Here is a 19,067-nt window from a genome sequence, read left to right as displayed (position 1 = left end):
GCATTATGTAAGCCTAGCAGCCCAGCTTGTTACTTGCACCCCTCTGCTGGCTCAGTTCTTGCAAAGGCCCTATGGATTTAAAAAGGGATTTGCTCATGATTTATTAAAGTGCTAAATGGACGACTAAATGTTTGCTACTATACTGCAGAGTGGTAGTGATAGCTCAGCAGCTACTTTTAGCACTAGTACCTACTGGTTTGTCTTGCATTTTATTTTTATTACTAAGTAATATGTAAGGGTGCATATTTCTAAGCTAAACTGAGGTCAATTCCCAGTAAAAGAAACGAATTTAAACGTATCCCTCCAACCTTGAAGACAGGACTTGACCCCTGTCTTCATTTTAAAACTACTTTAGCTGCCTGACATTCCATAGGCATCCTAATAGAACAGTTTTTTTCTGCAAAGTCCTTGAGAAAGTGAAACAAATCAGCGTAAGTACCCACCTTTGTAGCCGTTTTGCACATAGTTGCTGGATCTGTTCTTGTTGCTTTGCGGAGAGGGGAGTAGAGATGCTGCTGGCATTCAAGCTCTGGAACTGAAAAGTTATTTACAGGCATTTAGACTAAATTCTGGTAGCCCACAAAACTAACTCAGCACCCAGGAGGGTTAAATGCTTTTCTTGATGGTCAGCCCACCTACCCTCTCCATTGTACTGTGATAAGAGCTCTGCTGGGTGAGACCAAAGGTCTACCTAATACAGCATTCTGTTTCCCAATAAACAATTACGGTAGATCTGGAGGGGAGAACTTGTGGCTCTCCGGACGTTAAAGGTAAAGGGACCCCTGACCATTAGGTCCAGTAGCGAAAGACTCTGGGGTTGCGGCGCTCATCTCACTTTACTGGTTGAGGGAGCCGGCGTACAGCTTCCGGGTCATGTGGCCAGCATGACTAAGCTGCTTCTGGTGAACCAGAGCAGCACACGGAAATGCTGTTTACCTTCCCGCCAGAGCGGTACCTATTTATCTACTTGCACTTTGAGGTGCTTTCGAACTGCTAGGTTGGCAGGAGCAGGGACCGAGCAATGGGAGCTCACCCTGTTGCGAGGATTCAAATCGCCAGCCTTCTGATTGGCAAGCCCTAGGCTCTGTGGTTTAGACCACAGCGCCACCCACGTTGCTAGACTACAACTCCCACCTTCCCTGACCACTGGCCATGCTGGCTGGGCCTAAAGAGAGCTGAAATCCATCAACCTCTGGAAGGCCATAGAACCCACTAAACTTGATTAATCTGGAAAACCAACAAGCAGGGAATGACAGGGAATGAAGGAAATAGTCCCACAACCATTCACTGGCATACTGCCTCATGAACAAAGGTTCCTAATAGCTATTATGACCGAAAGCTGTTAATAGGCCCATTCTACATGATTTTGTCCCTTTTAAAGTAGCCTCGCATTTAACAACTGTAGCTATGCAGAGGAGCAATTGGGCTGTAGAGGATGGTTTGTTCACAGAAGTGAACAAGGATGGTGGCTGAGGGGTGGAGTGTTGTGATTTCCCTCCACCATTCTGCCTTGCCATGCAGAAAGGAAAGACCCTTCCACCAAGACTAGCACGGAAACCAAGCGGGCTGGCACAGAATGAACTAAATGCTCCATCCCTACTTTTTTAGTTCACTTAATGGAAGGCACGTTTATACACTAGACTGCTAAGAGGCTACTAGCCTGCATTTCCATGCTGACCACAGAGGATTTCCACCAAGGAAATGCAGGCTACTAATCTCTTATTAAGCTAGAAAGGTTAGCTATTGTTTATTGGTTGCTTAATAGATTAATTATTCATTCATTCCTTTCTCTCTTTTTTTTGCTGGCTAGTAACTTTGTGGGCTCATTTACCATTCTTGTAAAAAGTCTTCTGAGCAGTCTCTCCCTTTCTGATGGCATAGCAGTAAAAAATCTATGTCCCCTGCAGTACTTCAAACCAAAAATTATGGGCTTATGAAAATTGGGGCAAACTTAAATGTCAGACATTTTGACCAAATAGCATGCTGCCAAACATCCACAGTGGTACAACTTATTTCCAGTTGTGGAACTGTTTAAGCAGTTATTTAGCCATTACAATCTATGGCAAACAGATATAAATAGCAATCCAGAAAAAGCATCAATGATGTAAACAGGATAAACTGTACTTGGATGCTACTGCAAACAGCCGATGTGCTTGTTGAACCTTGATCAGAGCAGAGCAAAGTTATTTAAAAGGAGGTCAAGGCTTAGCCTCTCTGTCTACAAGAAGCACTATTTACTTCATTGGAGAAGCTTGTGATATATTAGAGCGCAGAATTGCTGGCTAGTGAATCAGACATGAGGCAGATCTTCCAACATTCATTTTGGTGCTCTGCACAGACAACCACTATTTTACCCACATCACTTAACTGTTTTTGCTCTCAGGACATGAGAAACAATATATTCGGAAGATGCCTGTGCTTCGGGGATCTCATTCACTTCAAACACGCCTTGCCAGTAGTTGACCAAGTCAGCAGCTGTAACCACACCTGCCTTATAACAGAAGTACTTTCTTAGCAGTCTGTGGCAGGGATTTAGATTGGAGCCTTTGGCAGGACTCTTCCCAAGATGAGGGAACAAATGCAAAAGCTTCCTGTACAAAGAGCTAGTAAGAACTTTCATGGCTCCAGAAGGTTATGGTTTCCAAGAATGAGAACAGGCTCAACTTTTTATAGGCCACCAAAGTACACCACGAGTCTCTAACACCAGCAGTCTGGTTTCAGAAAATACTCCAGTCTCATCAGTGCTTATACAGCAGAATGTCAACAGGAGATTCTCTTGTCCTTGCAGAGCACACAGGTGATTCATTCATCCAGTAGTAACCTAGAGAAAAAGAGACAACCAAAGGAAATCATCTCAAATTCAGGATAAGCTCACTTACCATTTAGGCTGAAGTAATTTTTAAAGAGGTCATTATAGACACAGCATAAATGATGAACTCATATGACACATGAAAATGAAGAAGGCATAATGCATTTCACGTTCCATAATTGTGATTCTAACCACATTTGAATAAAATTAAGCAGTACTGAATCTGCCCAGATTTGCTTTTCACCAACACTCAAGCTACAGGCTAGTTCACAATCAGGAGGGTGCTAGTATGCTCATGTCCTGTTTGTGGGTTTCCAAAGCGCATCTTATTGACCACTGGGGGAACTGAATGCAAACTACAAGGGCTCTTGTTCAGGTGTTACATAATTCCTACACACCTTGTTTGTCACACATATACTATATACCAAGGGTACACAGACTATAAGCTTGTGGGATCTGGTTTGTTTTTTACTTGAACTCTGAGATATACCAACCGGAGCTTAGCACAAAAGACTTAGAATGAAAGAACTCTGAGCCCAGGAATTTGTTTTGAGTAGCAGAATGGAATGGAACTCACAATATACAACTATGTCCTCTGTGGCTTCTCAAATAATTCAGAGAGCTACCAGTAGGTCTGGATCTTTCTTCTGCTAATCCCAGCTATATACATGATGCAATGGTGATATTGTCAATTATGGCTTCCCAACACAGTTATGCAGAGTATGTTTGTTGTGTGTGATTGTCTTGACTACATGTGGATTTCCTTTTAACAGTGCCTTCTGTGATCTGTGGCCTGGGACATTCATCCTAAATATGTTTACATAGGAGATTAGGCCGAATAAAATGAATCTAAGTGAGGTGTGGGTTCCACCATCCACAGTGGTAAGACTGATATTTGGCCAGCTTTAGACTGATTAGACTATAAAATATATAAAAAACCCACATTTTTTAATTCATGCTTGACCAGTTCACAAATTGCCCACATAGGGAAAAAAATATAATGGACAGCTGATGCAGGCAACAAAGCATAGGAATATAGAATGGGAGGTGCGGACAAAAAGAGCCAAGGCTCCTCTATAATAAAGCATATAAAAGGTATCTGTGCTATTTTGCATTTTTAAAAATGTCTTCCTGTCATGATCCAAGCAGATCAGAATGTTATCCCTTTTCTCCAAATAATCAGGAAGTAGCCACAGACAATGAGAGTTGACAAAATAGTCTGAAATAGTTGAAAGTAGTATGATACAGCTGTTTCCTATAACACACACACACTTATTTTGTTCTGGTGTCATTTCTGATTAAACAGGTAGCAACGACAGGAACTTGTACACATAGATGATAGTGGAATAAGCACAAATGCCTCTGGCAACAATCCCTGCCTCCATCATCCCATCACCTTCTTCTGTGAAGATAGATACTATCCTCTGTGAGCAGTGAGAGTGTCACATACAGTCAACAGGAGAAATAGGAACTTCCTTTCCCATAGTATTCCAAGCCCAGTAGGGCGCTCCTACGCATGCCTGCACGAGTTTAACGGGATTTACTTCTAGGTTAGTGTGCAAACCTTATGCTGCAAACGACTGCAGTTTAAAATACATTATTCGTTGGGTGGAAGAAGGCGAAACCATTTTCAGCTAAACCTTCACACAGCCGTTTCCGCCGCCCGATCAATGCAGCTGAACAGCAGATAGATGAAGTCAGAGAGAAATTCTGAATAAAGCGCGGGAACGAAGCTTGGCTTAAGAACGGTTTCCTATTTAAAGACGGGGAGAAGGAGGGAGACCAATTCGCAGGTCCTTCCTTCCAAGTGAGAAGCCTTACGGAAGGCTTTTATGGACACGTACATTATAACAAAATGTGGCGGCAATGAGATATTTTGTTCCTTTTTTTACCTGCAAATTGACAAAGCACCAATGCAACTACCGCGCTTCTTTCCCAAGAGCAGAAGGCGAGACTCTTACGCAAATTACGAGACTGGCAAGCGACGCGCTTCCGGTTGGGGCCGCAAGCAACTCGGCCTTACTCGCTAACAGCGACGGCGGCGTACAGTTCCGCCTGAAAGGGAAAGCCTCAAAGCGTCAATTTTCCGTAAAAGGCAGAGCGAACGAGGCAAGGGGGACCCCGCATGGAAGCCTTAGCCCATTGCAGCAGTTCCACAGGAGTGGCTACGGCAGAAAACTGTGCACGAAAGAGAGAAATAGAGTCTTCCTTGCAAGTTCATTTGGAAGGAAGTCCTGCAGTGTTCAGTGTTTCCTAGGATTTAAGCCTTAAATTTAGCACGGGGGGGGGGGGGAGCCTGATTGTGTTCATAGGGCTTCAATCCAAACAACTGCATAGAAGATTGCACACAGGTGCTGTTCTGCTGTTGTCTCTTAGCATCTGTCTCTTTCTGGAGACAATGGAGGAGTGTGTCAGAGACTGGCTGGAGGAAGAGGAGTAGGGGGAGGCATCCACCAGGGAACCCCCAAGGGGAGCCCAGGAGGCAGAAGGCTCAGAGCCAGGAGATCAGTGGTGGGACACTGGGGAGAGGAGAAAGGGAGAAGATTGGGAAGAGGTGCCAAATGCCAAAGGGGCAACAGGGTTTAGTGAGCAGGGAGAGCCTGTGCCAGAGAGTAGTTCACATTCAGCAGCTGAAGCAGAGGAGGGGAGTCAGGAGGCTGCTGAAGAATCCCAGGAATCTGTCCTGCTTCAAGAAGCTCCCCTCCCCCATCTCCCAGAACAAGCAGAATAATGAGGAGGGAAGGACAGAGACCAGAGGTATGCGCATGCAATTTGAGGTTGCTGGGGAAGAGCCTTAGAGAGGCATGGAAGACAGGGACCTTCAGTCCTGGCAACTGCTCCATAGGGGCAAGACCACTAGTTTGCTGAGATCACTAGGTCAAGTTGTGTGTTTGTTTCCTTGAATAAAGAGATAATGGAGATCTGCTTCCTTTATTGCTGACCTGTGTCTGACTCCAACCCTGATAGAGTGTGCCTTTGTGAGTGAAGTCAAACTGTTGTAGGGTTACAGCGCCTGCTGTGGCTGTAGAGACCAATACAGGAGATAGTTATATTGTAGCTGGGGCAGATGAAGGTGTCAGGTTGTGCTGCTACAGATGCATCATGGTGTTTCTTCTCTCTGCGCTCCTCCCAGTGGTCATTCCCCTTTGGCCACTGCTGTGGATTCACAACCTGACTGTTTCCAGGTACTGCAGGGATTCCCAAATGGCAGGGTTGATGTTGCTAGTCTTCATGTCACATTTGCATACATCTTTGTAATCCAGAGTTGGTCTGCCAGCAGGCCTGATGCCTGAAGCCAGCTCCCTGTAGGGGATCCTTTGGGATCCTGTCATCTTCCATTCTGTGGACATGACCAGCGTAGATATCTGCAAACATGCTGGGAATGTGGGCTTGAGAGAGCACTTTTTCTTTGATATTCTGTCCTAAGTAGATTTAATTTGAGAACTGTTAACTATTTCATAATACTACTACTAATAATCACATACTGGTTTTCATAAAAATATATAGAAAAACTAATGCAGGTTAGTAGCATCACTTTCCTAACTGAACTGGGCCTTAAGCCACTTTCTCGTCACCCTCATTGGGGTCTCAAAAGTAGAGGTTTGTCAATAAATAAATAACTGAAGTGGTTTTGATAATGGACTACATGCATGCTGAGTGGAAGCGCAGATCCAGCAGGGGGGTTCAGACAACAATGAGTGCTGCGTTTTGGGTGGGGAGGAAGCCTCCCACTCCCAGCATTTGATATCTTGCAAGAGACAACTGTAAGAATCATGAGATGGAGCCTCTGAGCATGGGCAGAGCACCCACCTCTCAAAGGTAGTTAAAACAACAGCAAATGTATGTTGCACACGTTAAAGAACCCGCCCCCCCACCAATTCCACACATACGCGTTTTCTTCATTGCTTTATTGTTAGGGAATTCGAGGATGGGTTTGGAGGAGCGCAGGCGGTAAAATACAGTCCTGCTGAGTAGGCAGTCTGACTAGTCGAGGACCACTTTGCACTAGACGATGGATTTGTCCCGGTCAATGGGACAGCAATAAGGGGCAGCTGCCGAGAAGAAAAACCCTAGTAGAGTTTTCACCGGCTCAAGCGCCTGCTCCCTCGCCCTGCCGGGCACGCGAGCTTCCTTCGGCCGACCGCGAGACGCGCCCGGATCCAGGCTTCTCGCCGTTCATCTCCAGGGCTCGCATTGGAGCCCATCTCTTCGCGGTGGCATCTCCCCGCTGTGAGTGACATCCCGGCCGGCTAATCCCGAGCCACAGCGCTGTCCTCTACTGGCCAATCCCAGGGAGAAGGGGAGATCAAAGCGGAGCATCAAGAGGGCCGGTGACAGGAGGGAGGGAGGAAGGGCTTCACCCAGCATCTCGGGAAAAACAATGGCAAGTAAGACCATGGCAGCAGCAGCAGCAGCAGCAGCAGCAGCTCCTGCTTTCCTGTGCAGGTAATCCGAATAGCAGCAAAGCCCCCGGAGCCACCCAGTCTCCCAGCAACCAGAGCGATGTGCTGAGGTCCCCAGCCTAGGCGGCCATTGCATGGGAAGCGGAGAGGGGGGCAAGAGTCTTCCACGTCCAAGCACAAGCGCCCCTGGCTGGTCCTCATCTCTTTGCCCTCCTCGCCAGGGCCACTCTCACAAGTTGCAGACGGGGATCCGCCAGAGTGTCAAAAGAAGGGGGCGGGGGGCAAACGTCTCCCTCTCTCTCTGGCCCCCGCGATCCTGGGCTGGGCGGGGGGTTGCATTCCCAACCCGAGCAGCTCAACGTCTCCGGGACTTGCAAGGGACCCGGGTCCTCCTTGCCCGGCGATCGCCTCCGTAAGTGCTGGTGTCATCATCATGGTTTTGTTTAGGCTGCTGCTAACGGGGCCCGGCCCGGCCCGGCCACGCGCGCCCGGCAAGGATCGAGGAGGACGGCGCTGACCTCTTAAGCAGGCCACGGAGATGGGTGGAGGCGGTCGGGAGGAGCGCCAGGCCAGCCAGCCACCCCAGGAAAAAAACCCCCAAATCATTCTCGGTTCCCTGACATCCATCATGTGTTGTACCTTTCCCTGGAAGGCTTCCTTTCGCTTTCCTGGTCTGTCACGTTGGGAATTGGGGAAGTGGGACGGGGAGCTGGATTTAGTTCAGAAGTGGCTGGGAACCGACTCATCCCTTGCAATAAGCAGAGCTCTGCCCGGACAAAGTTTCTCTTTGACTCTCTCTTTCTCTCTCAGTGCTTAAACGCACTTCCATGCAAAGCCCCAGCCAAGCGGGCAATTCTTCTTCAGGTTCAACAGGGCCTTTGGGAATAGGGGTAAATAGCTCCCTACCCACCTCCACCCAAAAAACCCAGGCTGGTCTTTTATAACAATGATAATCAATCTTGGGAAATGAAAATCTATTTGCATGTTGCATATCTGAGGTTGTTGATATTCCGGTTTGGGATTCATCCAGTCCAGCCTTTCGCATGATGAATTCTTTATATAAGTTAAATAAGCAGGGAGACAATATACAGCCTTGTCGTACTCCTTTCCCAATTTTGAACCAATCAGTTGTTCCATATCCAGTTCTAACTGTAGCTTCTTGTCCCACATAGAGATTTCTCAGGAGACAGATGAGGCGATCAGGCACTCCCATTTCTTTAAGAACTTGCCATAGTTTGCTGTGGTCGACACAGTCAAAGGCTTTTGCAATAGTCAATGAAACGGAAGTAGATGTCTTTCTGGAACTCTCTAGCTTTCTCCATAATCCAGCGCACGTTTGCAATTGGTCTCTGGTTCCTCTGCCCCTTCGAAATCCAGCTTGTGCCTGTTGTCTTTGTCCATGAGGTTTTCTTGGCAGGGATACTGGAGTGGTTTGCCAGTTCCTGCTCCAGGTGGATCACGTTTGGTCAAAACTCTCCACTATGACCTGTCCATCTTGGGTGGCCCTGCATGGCATAGCTCATAGCTTCTCTGAGTTGTTCAAGCCCCTTTGCCACGGCAAGGCAGTGATCCATGAAGGGGCTTAGAAAAATAGAAAATAGACTTCTATATAAAAAAGTGTCCCGATGTTCTTTCCTGGTTTCCTTCATTCTCATGAGCATGCTCCTCTCCTGGGGAAAGAAGGACACCTGACGTGATGGGGAAAGAGTCTTAACCACATATGAACTTTGATGGGTGATGTTCAAAGTGGCTAGGGCTGCTTAGGGATGGGATGTTGTGGTCATGGTCGAAAGTTCTTTGAAAATGTCAGCTCTGATGACAACTCAGCTGTAGCAATATTAAGGCAAAAATAGTGTCTGGTTAAAAACAACAACCCTCAAGGGTTAAAATAAAACTGAGTCTGCTGCAATGCGCTGCACATTTACGAGAGAGTAAGTCCATCTGAACACAGTGGGACTGCTGAATAAACATGCATAGCACCTGAATGCTGGCATATATGTGCAGGGTGAGTTTCTAGTTTTCTCATTTAAAAGAAAAGCATGGTGTGGCAGGAGGAGGAAATGTAAAAAAGGGGGCAATTGCATTCTAGGAGTTGGAAGAGAAGAAAGGCTTAATCATTAGGAACTTTTAGCACAGGGGGAAAAAGGCATTTCAATGGCATTTTTTTTTAAAAAAAATGTAGTAACAAATAGTATGGAGTGCCCAGGGATAAAATATAACTGCAGTCTTATGCCCACTACCTCCTGTTGAGAGAAGATGCCATTGAACTCAGTGAGACTTGCATCTGAGTGAAGATGCCTAGGGTTGTACAGTCATTATCTTAAAATTGAAGAATTCATGCTCTTTCATTAAAACTAACTTGGCAACAAAAGGAAGTGCTTCACACAATGCATGCGTGTAGTTTGTTTTTCGAACTTAGCGTCACAGGACATTGTTATAGTGAGAATATGTTTAAATGACTTGATTCAATTCAGGAGAACTGATCTGTTGGTAACTAAGTTTCATTGCCAAATGTGCAATAGTAAGCATTAATAACAGGCGTGGGATATTGCTATTGAGTCTTGCCTTGAAGGCACCTCAAGTACTGTGCCCTTGTTGCTTGACCACACCCAAGTCCACTCACATGATACTTCTGTAGGCCAGCTGAGTAGGCCATGTGAGATTCCAGAAGGTCAGCTGGCCAGCTGGTGAGTTACTTGATACTCAGCTAAACTTATTCCTACTTTATTGACTCACATCTATGTTTATGGCACATGCCACCATCCAGAAGGCTTGAGCTGAGTAACTAAAGTATAGCCTTCCTAACAAAACAGAATGTTCAAATTAAAAAAGGGATCAATTGAGACTAGTTTCTGGGGAGATGTGCCTAGGATTGCAGTATTAGTGTTGGAAAGTGGTTAAGAGTTTGGTTCAGATTTCAGCTCAGCCATGAATGAACTGGGCTGGTCTTAGGCAGCTCTCCTTCCTCAGCTCTTCATCTATAATATGGTCCTAAGAATACCAGTCTAGTTTATAGGGTTGCTGTAAGGATACCTTGGGAGGTAACGGCTGATTTATCCTTTCCCCTCTATTGCTAGAGATTAGCCAATAGGACTTCAGAAGAGCAAGGGAAGAAAATGCAAGGAAAGAGCTTTCCCATCAGGCTTCTTGACTGAAGAGGCAAGGAAATGCACTTTGCAGCAGAAAAGTAAGAACTTGGTTGTTCAAGACATCAACCAAGGAGAAGACAACCAAAAGCTCTGGCCCAAAATGAATTATAGCACATCCACTGCGAACACTTTGTACCACAGTGGCACTCGCACTTCCGAGCCAGACCATGGGATTACTGTTGACGGGGCTGGATCAGAAACTGCTACGCTGACTCCTGAAACTAGCAGCTTTAACAGCACCAAAATTCCAGATGTGGCTGGCAATGGTTCTGGCATGGGGACCATGCTGCTGTCCTTCGGCATCATCACTGTGATTGGGTTGGCTGTTGCTATGGTAAGACAGTGTCTACCATGTGGTTCCTATGGGAGGGCTGCAGATTGCTTAGTTCAGGAGCTCCACTATAATATTTCAAGTAGGGTACAAAAATGCCTAAGACTGGGCCAGTCCTTGGGTGCCAGTCTACCTTGATCATGTATCAGTTTAAATGGCATGGCTTTTCACCGAAGGACCCTGGGAATTATTTTCTCATTTTGGTGTTTAAAATCCTCTGTTAGAGATCCCAAGACACCCCTTCTCTCCAAAAACACAGAACTGCCACTTCCTAGGAAAAGGGAATAATTATTAAGTCTAGCTATAGCGTTGGCTTCAGAGATGAAGTCCAAGCCAGTGCATGTCTACCCAGAAGTAAGTCATGTTGCGCTTAATGGGGCTTGCTCCAAGGTAAGCATGTGTATAGGGTTGCAGCCTAAGGTTGCAATCCCATTCATATTTTCCTGAGAGTAAGGTAGTTGAACACAGTGTGACTTGCTTCCAAGGGTTGCACTGTAAATTAAGCTGCAATCCAATATGGGCTTATTTGGGAGTGAGGTTTCCTTCTGATTATGCATGTCTAGGATTGCTCTCTTAATTACTGAGTTACCTCTTACTGAGGTAAAGTTAACTGGGTTTCCAACTAGTTCTTCCTAGTGTGCATTCGTGTACACGAATGCCCCAATCCTACACCTGCTTTCCTAGGAGTAAGCCCCATTGCACTCAATGTAATTTTGCATGCCAAAGAGTATACAGTACTTGTTTTTCCTAGGAATTGGTGTGAAAAGGTTTCTCCAGTACTTACAACAACTTTTTGCTTTTCTAGGTTTTATATATCAGGAAGAGAAAACGGTAAGTGCTCCTTGCTGTTGGTAAAGCAATTTTTAGAGACTGATTGTTTCTGTATTTGAAAATCTCCTGTAATTGTAGCACCCTGCTTGTGGTTAATGCTTAGCTGGAATGAAATAGTCAACGCAGCAATAGAGAAATTAAAATAATAATTTATTTGTCAGACAAATAAATGAGAGACACAGTGGTATATGGTTACCAAAGCTCTGCCCACTCTAGCCCTGATGGCCAGCACTTATATTTCCTCAGCCCAGCCCCTTTGCTCCTCCTTTGGCTGCCTCTGTCCAATCAGTCTGGTTGAAATTCCTATTGGCTATTTGCTAGAACCAATCATAAAAGATACACCCATTTCCTATTACCTTTTATGGGAGACAAAGAGCTATATTTCCTTCTATCCATAAATGGCAGACAAGTAGCCATATATCTTACATTTGCCTCGACAAGACACCTTAATTACCAGATCATCTTTGCCCTATTGCCCTATTCACTCCAAAACAGATGGCTCATGGTTTTAAATTTTATCTTAAACAGAGATCTTGGGTTCACCTTCTCACACACCATCAATGAAATAAGAATCTAACATAAGAATCTAACATTTCTTACTTTCTAAATCCTTTGCATAATTACAGTTAGCCAATAAATTTCATACATTAACATAGATTTTTAGAAGGAAAGGAACTTAGTAAAAACAGCTTCAAAACAGCTTCAAACCTCTTCAATTTACAACTCCCTTTCCCAGCCAGCTGCTGTTCCTATTAGCTCTTGCCCTTTAACCTTAGGAAGATGTGGCTCGAGTCTGATGGGAGGCACCTAGTATTATTTTCTGTTAAACAATAATTTTTACTATTTACCAACTCTTAATTAGTGTTTTTGCAGCTTGATTGTATTCTGTAATATGTAGGGTCACTGTAAACTTTGCTCCCAGCCTGTAATTTCCTTTTACAACTTTGAGAAACGTGTCTCCTGCTACTGTTATAAATCAGAGGCACCCTGTTTAGGAAGATAAACAGCTGCCAGAGTACTTAGCCAGCTGCTTTCTGCCTGGCATGAAACATACAAACATTTGCAAATATATCTTTTTAAGCTCATTTTAAAATACAGGTCTTGATCAGATGCCTCACAATAACCTCTGCACTTAGGCAGCAGAGACTGAACCAAGCCAAAGATTGTACCGTTAAAGCAATCTTATACATGCCTCCTCAGAAATAAGTCCCATTGAGTTCAATGAGATTTTTCTCCCAAGTACATACGTATAGGATTTCAGCCTAAATGCAACTTTGGTGATGTGGTCCCTGCTCAGAGTACTTAAATTCTAAACGGTTGCTGAGCAAAAACTGGAACATTGATGATCCTGCGCAGTCCGATAACTTCACAGTGGTGGAATTTTCACTGTCCGTTTCCCCTCTGTAGACTAGAGAAGTTGCGACATCAGCTCATGCCCATGTACAACTTTGATCCTGCTGAAGAACAGGATGAGCTGGAACAAGAGCTGTTGGAGCATGGCAGAGATGCTGCTTCTTTGCAAGCTTCACAGAATAAGGTAATCCTCCCTCCCGCCCCCGACCAAGGCATTGATAGTTTGGTATCTTAAAGGGGTATTGTGATCATCTCTGCTTGCATGGCTCCAGGCTAGACCCACATCAGGTTAGAAGAAGATTTTCTGTGCTGCTTTTCCTTCTGAAGCCATGACTCTTTCCCCTTTTTCAAAGTACATATATGGGATTGGAATTTGTGATCAATTTTAGTGCCAAAATTAAAAAGTTTCTGTAAGTGATTATGAAGGATTAGCTGAAGTTATTGCAACAATATGTGTGTGCGCGCGCAGACACACACACACAACTTTCTGATTTCAATGGGAGCTGCTTTTAGTAAGTGCACAAAGGATCGCAACCTCTAATGCTAATTAAATGAACTGAGTGGAACCTGAATGCAGGAGACACCTGGAAGATTCATTTGTTCAGCTGAACTGTTTAGATGGCAGTTGTAATGGCCCTATAATCCTTGTCCTAAATGTGTGAAACTGCTTTTATACTGCATCAGACCATTGGTCCACATAACCCAGTGTTGCCTACTCTTGACTGGCAGTGGCTCTCCAAGGCTTAAGATACAATTCTTCAGACATAAGTTCTTTAAGTGTCGTTTCTGGGATTGAACCTGGCATCTCATGCATGTAAAGCAGGGGTGACCAGGCCTGCAGGATCTCCTTTGGGGTGTGTGTGTGTGTGTGTGTGTGTGTGTGTGTCATTTTTACTAGCGCTCTGAGGTTCCCCAATGACAGTTGGGTGTAAAATAGTAACTCAGGCCGGCTGGATGCCTCTGAGCATATGCTCAGCCCAGGAATTTGTGATCAGCACCAGAACCAAACTTGCAAGTTCTTTCACTCAAAAATACATGCCTGGTTCTCCTCTCCCCCATAAAAAAAATACTTTGCAGCAACATAATTTGTGGGAGTAAAGAGTTTTTGTTGTTGCTGCTGCTGTTTCACCCTTGAGAATACTAAAACCTTGCTAATCTACTGCAAATAGCCAGCAATCATCCATTAGATCCTGACCTACCTTCTGCCTTCATTTAATGTAAAGCATGTATTGAAGTCAAGGCGATATAGAGTGGAACCTATATTGGCTGCAACTCTCAGAGTTCTGTAAAAATAATGTGTTAAAAAGTGATGAGGGAGAAACGCTTCACAAATGCTCAGAAGAAATCTTTACTATTGCTCTGCATGCTTCAAATTAAGCTTTTGCATAGAAACAAGTTCCAGAACTGAGCCATGGCTTCCGTAAAGCAGGAGAGGAAAGGAGAAGCGTTAGCTGATCTCACAATGTATGTTTGTTTTCTCTTCGCATTTTCTCTAAAAGCTTAGCCAGCAGGAACAGGAAGATCCGGTATGTTTCTGTGCAGGCGGTGGGAATGGAATAGAGTAGACCCTTCTCTTGTACCTGAACCTATTCTGTAATAGATCAGTAGAGAAATCCTGGTAGCTTTGAGAAACTTATCTTGGCTCGTGATCAGAGCGACAAGCTCATGCCAGCAAAGAACCTGTTCACATTCACATTGATAACTAAGGAGATTACGAGCCTCTGGTTCAGTGTGATGAAATCAGTTCTGCAATATTATAATTAAAAAAACAAACAAACAGCTTTTGAGGCAGTTTAGCGGGATTTTAAGCCAAAGTGGAACATGCTTAGAAATAGCAAATGGCTCTGGTAGGCTTGGAGCTGCCCCTGGCTATAGGGTGGTAGTGATTGGGTGCCACCAAGTTGGGGTTCTGAAAAGTCAGAGGAGGGTAAGGCTACCTCCTTACCCACCTGGCAGTGCCATCTCCTTGGGTCCCCTTCCTGACAACACTCCAGCGAGGCGGGTACTGCAGGGGCCTCTCCTAGTGTGATTTCCTCCCTATTCCAAGTCCAGGGGCATGACAGTAGCAGTTGCAACACCTGCATTCAATTTTTGCTTCATTTCTCCCTCCCTGCCCACCTGGTGTTTTTCTTCCCCTAACAATATTTGTATGTGGACAACCACTTTCTGCCACCCAGGCCACCAGAGAGCAAGAGATTAGTTGTGTGTTTACTTTTACGATACATGGACCTTAAAGAATCTGGCTCACTATTACTTCTGTCATAGGATTGCCTATGAGGGCAACATTTTACAGGTCCCAGAGAAGCAGATGAGGGTAAAGTACACACAAATTCCTTCTTAAATCTGTTTCCACCACCGTCTCTTTCCAATTTCTTTTTTTGGGTTACAGACAAATCAAGGGGTGCTCCAGAGACCTAGTCGCCTTGTGTTCACAGATGTTGCAAACGCCATCAATGCATGAGCAGTGCTTCCTCAGTCCGAGAGGCAGGAGGGTGACACCAGCCAGCTAGCAACTTGCCACGGACAGTGACCATTGATTCCAGCTGGGGGAGAAGGTGCCAGGAACCAATGTGAAACCTGTCGGGAATCTGTTGCCATCAAGAAGCTACTTCACTCAGAGCTTGATTGGTAATGTCAATACCGAGCTGTGTGTGCTGAAAAGTGCAAGGTTATTTGAGATAAATTGATAAGAACATGCATTGTGACAGGCTAGAGTTAGGAACGAGAGCATCAGTTTCTAAGGCCTTCCTCCATTGGGTTGTTGTCAGAGTATCCTAACGTCAGAATCTTGCAGGTTAACCCAATCCACTCCATGCAATAGACTCCCATTCTCAGAAATGTGGGTGCATCTTTCTGGCACTGGAAGCCTGGGCAGTTGCCTCTGTTATCTGGACTCAAGCCTATATTATGATGTGCACCTGGTTGTCCCATCTCATGTTTCATGCGCATAAGAGGCTGACCTTAAGCCTGAGCACAAGGTCCAGAATTTTCCTTGCAACCTTCTATTAGATTTCTCCAGCCCAGGTACTCTAGCTAGCTCATCTTGAGGACCATTTGCAAGCTGATGCTGTGGAGTGTGGCTTCTAGAAGCTGGGGACTCTCCCATATCAGAAGGGCTACCTCTCATGAGCACTTAACTAAAGGGAGAGTCTTAGAAGTAGGAGCAGCAATATGTAACTCATGGATTTTGAGATGATTTATCCCATCCTTCTTCAGCCAAAGACAGTAAGCCTTAGCTGAAGACCTTTCTGTGCACATGCATATTCTTGCATATACTTAATCAGATATGGGTTCATGTTCATACAGAACTGTTAAAAGCCTGATCTGTGTCTGCCACAGGATCTGCATTCAAGGTTCTTTTTGCATTCTTTTGAAAATATTCAAGAACATTACAAGAAAAGCAAAAAGCGCAGGACAGTTTTGTATATTAGGTTCTTGTTCTGACCTGGCTCTGTGTTCCATGCTGAAGATATTCCAAATTTTCTGATAGTTACTAAATCGAATAAATCCTACAATGCAGGCAAACCTCAGTACATGTAAGTTAACACAGTTTTATTTTACACTCCTGGTAGAGTGGGGAGGAGAATGTTGTTATTTATTTATATATATTAAGATAATTTATATCCCAGCTTTCGACTAAAAATAGAATGCTCGAAGGGCTCGGGGTGTAGCATGCAGATTTTGTTTTGCCCCCCCCCTTATTTTCAGCATAGGACCAAGGAAGAGAGGGGATTACCATTCCTCTGGAACAGCCTTTTCCAATCAGATGCCCTCCATATGTCTTGGACTACACCTCCCATCAGCCCCAGCCAGCCTGAGGGCTGATGGGAGTTGTAGTGTGAAACATCTGCAAAGCACCAGGCTGGCAAATGCTGATGCAGAACACAAGGGAACAATAGTGATGCTGATGTAAAGGGTCGTGTGCTGAGCAAAGAAGCCCCACACTGGCTCTGCTGGGAGCTCAGGTTCCTTATGAGTTAACAGGGATATTTTGGGACACTGAATTTTTCTTTTAGAATTATGAATATGATAGTTTTGTTCTCCTCCCCAGTGGTGGCTTACATACTCAGGAATTTTCAGTAGCAGCCAGGTGCTGCGTTAGGTCAGTCTTTGTGGTCTGATGATGTCTATGCCTGTTTCCGAAACCCTCTTGATATTTACGTATTTATTAGATTCCTATCCTGTCTTTCCACCTCCACGTTCGAGGAGACAAACCAAATAGCCATTACACGAAACTGCTGTAACAAATCAGTCAAGAAGCATCAAAGTAAAGTACAATCAAAGGGACAGTGTTTCTTGATGGAAAATGGGAGAGCCTGATGGAAAATGGGAGAGCTGCTGGCGGCTGGTTGTGCCCTACAATGTCATTAGTGTACAAAGAGAAAAGCCGAAGCGTGGGCAGGTAAAAAGCCCTTCTGCTATCCACAATCACTGTGTAGTTCAGCATCATAGCTCCTTGTACTCCTCCAGATGTTTTTGACCACAACTCCATCAGCCCCAACCAGGATGACTAATGGTCAGGGAGGATGGGAGATGGAGTGAAGCATAGAAGGGCCACTGTGCAAGTATTGACATTTGTGGGCAGCTATGCACTTTAGCGCAGGTTCCGAAGCTAACCACAAACTACTTATTTATGTGTGTGCTGCTTATCAGGGCAAAGGAAAGTGTGGCGCAGTATAAGTAGGATTTCATATTGAAGTGTTTGTGGGGGATGAGAGTATCCTTGAAAACGTCAGAGAAACCTCATTCCAACCCTTTAACCTTCTAACCCCAGTTTCTCTTTCCTCCCTTGATAGAATTTTTTTGCTTGGCACACTTGTTTCATGCAAGAGGCAGGTTGTGATCATGTAAAGCTGGATCCATATGATAGATTTGAGATGCTCTGCTGTCATGCAGATGAGTAAGTGGCCTGACATATGCAGAGCGGTACTGTTGATGTGTTGTCACTGAATGTGCCCCCCCCACCCCTGGCCTGTGCATGCAAGTTTGCCACTCAGGTCTTTTCTAGACCTGTAAAACGTGTGTGTAGAGGTGTATAATGCATATGACTGGCGACGTGAGTATATAGTGTCAAACTCCATGAATTAGAACTTTGCAATCAGTGTTAAGTCTCCCTACTCCCTATGTATCTTCTTCACTTTTGGGGTGTATAATTGCATCGGATCATGAAAACTTTCTCATTCAATGATCATTTCCCAAGGGCTTTCACACAAACACCAGTAACTCAATTCCCTCCGCCAGTCCTACTTGACACTCCTTTTGAAAGAAAGAAAGAAAGAAAGAAAGAAAGAAAGAAAGAAAGAAAGAAAGAAAGAAAGACTCTCAAAAGATTCCAAGAGCTCAGCTGAATCTACAGTTCACAGATATCTTTCACTGTGACTTCAATTTCCATTGCAACCCAGATCTATAAGACAGCAACCCTGGCTGGCATTGATGGCATTCAATAAGGCTGTAGCTTATAAAGTGAAGTATATTGAGGCATTGGAGGTTGGCAGTAAGGCCTCCAACACTGAATTATGAGGTGGTTCGTTAGCAGGCAGCAGCTGCTACTCAGAAGTTGTGCACCACCCTTTGCCAACCGTAAGTTTTGGACTACAATGCTCACCTACCCAGGACAGTATATCCCCAAAACATTTGGAGGGCACCTGGTTGGCAAAGGCTGCTCTATTCTTTGCAGTGCTGGGTTTCTTTTTCTCACTGACAGCATTGGCTCTTTAGCATTCTCATCACTGAAGCAAAAAAATAAAATAAAAAATGACTGGAAAATGAAATTTGTTTCCAAAGGCAACAATATGCTCCATGAAGTGCCATTAACTGAAATCCTTGCAATTCTCAGGCACTTGAAAACATAGAGGCTGAGTGATTAACTTACTGCATATTTGGTAGAAACGTGCACTTTGATCATAGGCTGCTTCTGAAGGGCATGCTATATATAGTATGAATGGTTCTGGAAAGGAAATGGGATATTATTACCAGTTCCTTTCTGCCCTGCATCTGGAAGGCTTTCAGTAATGTAGTGCTGATGGCTTCACTGAAAGGGCAGCGCAGGTATTTGTTAGGCTTGTGTACCATCGTATTCTTCGAATGCAATAGCCCTTTCTTACATGGTACTTGGAAGTCTCTGCGTAATGTAGGATAACCATTGCAATATGTTCCCGTATTTGAGACGTTATTAAAATATTTATGTGAAA

General features: G+C 44.6%; 2 protein-coding genes across 5 annotated transcripts in view; one reads left to right on the top strand and one right to left on the bottom strand.

The window, feature by feature from the left end:
* Nucleotides 1–4,837, bottom strand: part of HEMK1 (HemK methyltransferase 1, mitochondrial release factors N(5)-glutamine) — a 52,045-nt gene extending 47,208 nt beyond the window's left edge. For 2 of the 3 annotated variants that reach the window (XR_014522336.1, XM_083488761.1), the window contains exons 1-3: nt 4,702–4,836; nt 2,369–2,821; nt 444–535 (exon numbers count right to left, since the gene is read on the bottom strand). Coding sequence is in view for 2 of the 3 variants with exons in the window: in XM_083488761.1 (XP_083344887.1) it covers nt 444–535; nt 2,369–2,620 (344 nt within the window). In the remaining variant the exon portion in view is untranslated. Of the gene's footprint in view, nt 1–443; nt 536–2,368; nt 2,822–4,701 lie in introns of all 3 variants that reach the window. The other variant, XM_083488762.1, reaches the window with a different exon arrangement.
* A 2,253-nt stretch (nt 4,838–7,090) lies between these two features.
* On the top strand, nt 7,091–19,067 carry LOC310700006 (uncharacterized protein C3orf18). 2 transcript variants are annotated; one of them, XM_083488802.1, is made up of 5 exons: nt 7,091–7,255; nt 10,290–10,695; nt 11,498–11,523; nt 12,931–13,060; nt 15,266–19,067. In XM_083488802.1, the coding sequence occupies exons 2-5, from the start codon at nt 10,462–10,464 to the stop codon at nt 15,335–15,337; spliced, it is 462 nt and encodes a 153-aa protein (XP_083344928.1). In that variant the 5' UTR covers nt 7,091–7,255; nt 10,290–10,461; the 3' UTR covers nt 15,338–19,067. The 2 variants fall into 2 exon arrangements, with proteins under 2 accessions (XP_083344928.1, XP_083344927.1); XM_083488801.1 differs by having other exon boundaries at nt 7,142–7,197; nt 10,304–10,695.

This window comes from Podarcis liolepis (assembly GCF_965112155.1).
Source record: "Podarcis liolepis genome assembly, chromosome: 2".
In the NCBI taxonomy this organism is placed as follows: Eukaryota; Metazoa; Chordata; class Lepidosauria; order Squamata; family Lacertidae; genus Podarcis; species Podarcis liolepis.
Note: the sequence above shows the minus strand (reverse complement) of the source record. Positions and strands in the feature narration are given on the sequence as shown.

Excerpts from the sequence above, each read along its gene's own strand:
- LOC310700006 (XM_083488801.1), top strand. Across the intron at positions 10,696-11,497 it reads TTGGGTTGGCTGTTGCTATG|GTTTTATATATCAGGAAGAG; the intron begins GTAAGACAGTGT and ends TTGCTTTTCTAG. Across the intron at positions 11,524-12,930 it reads TATATCAGGAAGAGAAAACG|ACTAGAGAAGTTGCGACATC; the intron begins GTAAGTGCTCCT and ends TCCCCTCTGTAG.